Source organism: Hylaeus anthracinus, unplaced genomic scaffold (assembly GCF_026225885.1).
Source record: "Hylaeus anthracinus isolate JK02 unplaced genomic scaffold, UHH_iyHylAnth1.0_haploid 11557, whole genome shotgun sequence".
Classification (NCBI taxonomy): Eukaryota; Metazoa; Arthropoda; class Insecta; order Hymenoptera; family Colletidae; genus Hylaeus; species Hylaeus anthracinus.
In genome coordinates, this window is record NW_026533976.1 from 1967 (window position 1) to 8367 (window position 6401).

General features: G+C 37.4%; 1 protein-coding gene across 1 annotated transcript; it reads left to right on the forward strand.

Annotated features, from left to right (window-relative positions):
• Positions 1 to 205: 205 nt before the first annotated feature.
• On the forward strand, positions 206 to 5018 carry LOC128896571 (uncharacterized). Its single transcript, XM_054159938.1, has 2 exons — positions 206 to 1079; positions 4855 to 5018. The coding sequence occupies exons 1-2, from the start codon at positions 854 to 856 to the stop codon at positions 5001 to 5003; spliced, it is 375 nt and encodes a 124-aa protein (XP_054015913.1). The 5' UTR covers positions 206 to 853; the 3' UTR covers positions 5004 to 5018.
• Positions 5019 to 6401: the final 1383 nt, after the last annotated feature.

Here is a 6401-nt window from a genome sequence, read left to right on the forward strand (position 1 = left end):
CCTATGTATATCTCACATAGGATTCTAGACCCAAGGAAGGAAAATGGAAAGAATCCCGATATTCTGGGATAGTTCCATTTGAAAACGAAACTTGCCCATCATATCTCGTTAAATAACAAACTTGATAAACCGACTTCGAAATGAGGAGGTTACTCAATTCGACATGTTTTTTATTATTATTATTATTATTATTATTATTATGTATGTTACTCGATTACGTTCAGACGGCTTGAGCAATCGGAATGAAACCTGTTACATCTTGTACGGCATGTCTCCGGGGTGGTCTCATTATCAACAAATTTTGGGATTTCTTATTTTTTTACCTGTCTTTTTTTTGCGAAAAACCGAAAAATTTTGTATTGCTTCTTATTCCGAAACGAATTGACCAATCGGATTGAATCTTCTTGCATATGATAGGCCTTCGTTGCCTCTTAAAAGCTTTAAAAGATATTTGATCTACTTCCATTTTTTACCACTTTATTACACATTTTTTACACCATGCAATTTCCGCATTTGAAATTTTGCATCCAGCCGATAGTTTTGGAGTTGGAGCTCTGTATCACTTAGACTGGGACACCCTGTACATGGAATGGAAAACAATCTTGCGTGAATTTCATAAAAAGTCCGTAGCGAACTTCGTATACGATACATTTGTTGGATTTCCCGATCGAGTACATTCTGCGAAGTATGTGTATCGCTGTTTTCTCGGTGGATGCGTGCCAAACTCGATTGCTTGCGACGATTACGTCGATATCGTGACAGGAGCATGAACAGCTTATCATGGATCCATTCGTCGAATTTTGCGCGAATCGTCCCCGTGAACTGACGGTGATCAAACGTTTTATAGGCGTCAATGGGATATCACAGTCAGCAAAATTCTTTCTGGCAGGACAAGTACAACTCGCCGCAAAATTCTCCCGAGAACGGTGTCCAAATACGTTCGAACAGCGGATCGCCCCAACATCTGAGCTCATCCACCGACCATTCCGCCAGTTGCCAGCCGAGCAGCCTGAAACGTAGGGCTGGAGAGCCGTTGCAGCAAGTCACAGAGCTTGAAAAGAAGCATGCTAGAAGGAACGGTTAGTATTCATTCATAATATTCATCGATAACAGAGTGCCTCCTAAATGATCTAACTGCAAAATATGTTTAGTTTCTGACAAGTAATAGTTCATTCAAAATTAAACCAAGTAATAAGTATTCAATATAGAGTTGCACTTTACTTTGGCAGACCTAAAATTTTTAAGTTTCATTTACGTAATTCTATAGATTGCATCGAGAGAAAATGCAGAAATGCTAGCTTCAAGATGAGGAATCCACTTGTTCAAAAGTTATGAACAGTTAAAAGTGGCAGTTAATCGTAGCTGCACTTTACTTTGTCGGACCTAAAGTTTTCATGTTTCATTTACGTAATTCTATAGATTGTATCGAGAGAAAATGCAGAAATGCTAGCTTTAAGATGAGGAATCCACTGGTTCAGAAGTTATGAACAGTTAAAAGTGGCAGTTTACCGTGGCTGCACTTTACTTTGGTGAACCTAAAATTTTCGAGTTTCTTTTACGTAATCCTATAGATTGTATCGAGAAAAAAGTGCGGAAATGCTAGCTTTAAGATGAGGAATCCACTGGTTCAAAAATTATGAACAGTTAAAAGTGGCAGTTAATCGTGGCTGCACTTTACTTTGTCGGACCTAAAGTTTTCATGTTTCATTTACGTAATTCTATAGATTGTATCGAGAGAAAATGCAGAAATGCTAGCTTTAAGATGAGGAATCCACTGGTTCAAAAGTTATGAACAGTTTAAAGTGACAGTTAATCGTGGCTGCACTTTACTTTGGTGGACCGAAAATTTTCGAGTTTCTTTTACGTAATCCTATAGATTGTATCGAGAAAAAAATGCGGAAATGATTGGTTTAAGATGAGGATTCCACTGGTTCAGAAGTTATGAACAGTTAAAAGTGGCAGTTTACCGTGCCTGCACTTTACTTTGGCGGACCTACAATTTTAAGTTTCTTTTACGTACTTCTATAGATTTTGTCGAGAAAAATCAAACATTCGCTTCCAACTTATTTTTGCACGCATAAAAAACAAACCGAGACATAGACTCTTTGCTATCTAAATTCTAAATTCTAAATTCATGAGCCACCTCCCACCACTTTTATTAGCATCATCTTCCCACGTAAGTTTAATTCCTTGTTTGAACATGCTGTAACCAAAAATGATCTAGATCTGTGGCTCTTTGTTTTTTATCCACACAGACTCTTTGTTCTCCCAACTATATTTCATAATGATTCACTCACGAAAATTGAATCTCGTCCAAAGTACTCCGCCCAGTGTCCATCGGATGTTTAGAGAATTGAACTGAGAATTGAATCAAGTTTGTATCATTGAACTGCAGCGATGTCGTCATTATCTTGTAACTCCAAGAGTAGATATATCGCACAAAAGGTCGTGCCCAAGCGACCCCAGACTCACAGTCGTAGGCGCGATGTTTCCAAACATTCGACTCGTTTCAATTTCTATAACAACATTTTACATTAGGTTCTTTGCAATTGCATCATAGAACTCGTACAATATCAAACACTGGTACTTCAAGGTTCACAACAATTTTTTTCACACGTTCATAAATGAGAGGACACATTCCTTTATCACTTGGCAAACCTCGGATTCCTCGGAGGATCTTGAACCTTTCTCAAGACAACTTTCTGCTTGGCAACGCATCCGTTTGCAAAGAAAAACTCACGGATGGATATTTGCGTATTGACAATTGCGACGACTTGATCACAGTTTACTCGAACCTAGCAATTTAATAAATGTATATTGTAATTCAAAGACACATTCTTCTTAATCGCATTCCTCTTATAAAGGATTATAACTATTCAGAATTAAAAAAAAATCGATTTTCCAGTTTTTGTATTTTCATTAAGTACATAATATTGATTCTATTCAAAACGAACTTTATGCTGATCCCACAAATATTCTCGAAATAATTGTAATTACTTAACAACTACCAGTAATTCAATTATGTAATTTAATAAGTATCTATCGTAATTCAAAGACACATTTGAAATTTTCTTAAAAATTGCCACGAAATTTCTGGACAACCCAATACTTTTTAATTTAATAATTACTTGTAACTGCTCAGAAAGTAATTGGAGGCGACTTGCATACTTGCAAAGTCCTTTTTATTGCGCATAAACAATATTCCCGAAATAATTGCAATTACTTAACTACTACCAGTAATTCAACTATGTAATTTAATAAATGTATATCGTAATTCAAAGACACGTTCGAATTTTTCTTAAAAATTATTTAAGAATTCGATTAACGACACCTCAATGTTATACCTTATATTAACTAAATCTTCGTTGTTTTTTTATCTCGGAGAATCCAGTCCAGAGATATCTCGATCACAGCAACACTTTTTTCAAATATGGTCTCAAAAATCGACCACAGCATTTCGACAAATTAATATTTCCGTAAAATAAAAATACAACAGTATTCTCAAAGACCTACTCCGTTCAATTTTTACAAATCAAATAAAATAAGTGGAACCTTCTTCTCTCAAAAAAAAAAAAAAAGAAAAGAAAAGAAAAAAAATAAATCGTGGAAAAATCGCTTCCTTTCAGTGTCTGGACTATAGTTACGATCCTTTAATTCGAGACTTCTTTCCTTCCTTTTGAAATACGACAGCTGATTCTACTTCGACGATCCCTTCGAAACTGATTGGTGAAAAGCGTCGTACCCGACTCGCTACGTTCGACGCCTTTTCGACCACGTGGTCGGCTGAAACCGATAACTCTCGAGTAGACGGCGTATCGCACATTACGTTCGCGCAAAGACAGAGAAGACGGAAGACGACGGTAGTTTTTGGTGCGAGAGAAATTCTGTGTCGGGTGCGGTGTTCCTTCGAGCGGTGAGAGCACCTTCGGTTTGCTTTCGGGAGAACGTAGAATGAAGTGGTGCGAGAGAGACAGCTCCAGGCTACCCTTGCTACAGAGCCGACGTTACTCGGCGATAACATCCAAGTGTCGACGACGAAACACAGTCACGACCCTCCAGGACTCCAAGTCTAGGATCGGGGTCATGCATCATCAATTTTGCATTAATTATGCCAACGCGCAAGCTGGTACAATATAGAATTGGTAAAAATAGAGTCCTAGTCTTGATTGGTCGTGGTATTGCGAAATTCTCCTCTGTCGAGTGCTAGGGATAGGAGAGATTGCGCAAAATGTTTCTCAAACCGTGATAAAGCGACGAGTCACTTATACCAACGACGGAAACATCGTGCAATGTACAGTGCGTTTCAATGTGCGAAATATTGTTGTGATTCGAAGAGTAGTACGCTTTTCAAAACTTTCATTTATTGACTCTAGGGGAATTTCTAGTCTCTGTGGAATCATTTCTAGATTATTTATTTTGTTGTTGTATATTACTGTGTGTTATTATACAGGGTATTTCGTTCAAAGCGGAACGGTTAAATTCAATATTTGTTTACACAAATTTATGCTACCTATTGTATAAGATTATTTATTATAATACAGGGTCTAGCATTGAAAGGTTTCATTTCAAATTATTACGCAAGAAGATGGTATAATTATTATACATACACCTGCACATGTTAAGAAAAACCCTGTATATTACAAATCATTTCTGTAACAAACATTTTTTTGACAGCTTCATCCCTTTAGGAGTGATATTGATTCTTAACTTTTTGAGATTTGATATCAAATAGATCTTGGACGATAAATTAGAAGCAGTATATTTACCATTACATATAAGAAATACTAAATGACTACTACTGTTGGTACTTCTACTGTTACTACTGTAGCAACTTGACGTTCCTTGCTTTCACAGGGTCTGTCGGAAGCAATGGTTCCGGGCAAGGTTGGTCGACACAAGTGGAGGAACTGGCAGAACATCTTGCCGCTGATTTCGATGGATCTTTATCAGCGCTCGCAGCATCCGACCTCGCGACAGCCGTCGCCTCGTATAACATGAGGTAAATCTAATTTTTTAAATTATAAATTACACGTCCCTCCTGAAAACTCGAAGCGTGCGAACGATAGGAGTGATATTGATTCTTGACTCTTTGAAATTTGATATCGAATAGATCTTAGACGATAAATTAGAAGCAGTATATTTACCATTACATATAAGAAATGCTAAAAAAATTATTTGTACATAAGAAGATGGTATAATTATTACACATACACATGCACATGTTGAGAAAAACCCTTTATATTACAAATCATTTTTGTAACAAACATATTTTTGACAGCTTCATCCCTTTAGGAGATATTCAACCATTCCAATTTCAACGATACGCCTTGTGTATCTTGCATATCTATGCGAAAACGTGAGCTGGAATAAATACAGGGTGTGTCAAAAGTGTTGGAGGTCCTTGAAAGGGGTGGTTCGGGGGGTGATTTGAAACAACTTTTTCGTAGGACGAACGCACACGAGCGCAACCGATTTGAAATTAGTGTTCCAAACCGTCTGCGCTCTTTGTTTTACCTACTCCACTATCTTAGTTTTACCTAGATCCACGGCTATGCTACTGCGGCTGTCAAAGCGTAGCATACACTATTGTGACTGTCTACTGCGTAGCCTATGCTACTGTGGCTGTCTAATGGGTAGCTTATGCTACTGTGGCCGCCTATCGCATAGCCAACGTTCCACCGGCATACTCGCACTGCGATTGGTCGGGGTTTTCTGTTAATATCTCCATAAAGAAGCCTCGGACAACATTTTCCCAAAGGCAAAAGTTGTTTCAAATCACCCTCCGAACCACCTCTTTCAAGGACCTCCAACGTTCTTGACACATCCTGTATATGTATACAAATAATTCGTTCACTATTTAGATACTTAACGATTCAGTATTCAAATATTCTGTGCAGTGATCATAAGTATCTGAATTTTCGTAGCATCGAAATAATGGTGTATGCAGACCGGTGCTTTTGAATTTGAAACTCGCAAACCTCCGAGGGTGAACTCGTCAATTTTCGTGCTTATAACATACTCATTACTTTCTATTCTGTTATCATTAGATTTTTGTTGTTCTTTTTTGTTTCATGTTTGTATAATTTGTGTTGTCTTGCATATAATAAATAGAAATAAGATGAGAAAAAAGTTTCAGTTGTGAAGGAAATTGAGTGGACAAGTAGTGAGACTAATTACACTGTCTAACACGATTTTTGTTCCGCGATATCCACTAGGTGATTCTTATAGGGTTCCTCGTCCTAAATACGAAACCAAAAGTGCGATTGCTCCATCACCCTTAGTTTTCGAGAAATACGAGATTTTGTAAAAACGGTCGATTTTGAGAGAAAACGTAGTACTACTTGAAAACTACGAACGCTAGAAAGTTCTCTTTAGTCTTAAAAGATAGAGGAGTGTTTTCT

Coding starts and splice junctions, on each gene's coding strand:
- LOC128896571 (XM_054159938.1), top strand. CDS start 854: ATGGGATATCACAGTCAGCAAAATTCTTTCTGGCAGGACAAGTACAAC. Junction 1,080..4,854: donor GAAGCATGCTAGAAGGAACG/GTTAGTATTCAT, acceptor TTGCTTTCACAG/GGTCTGTCGGAAGCAATGGT.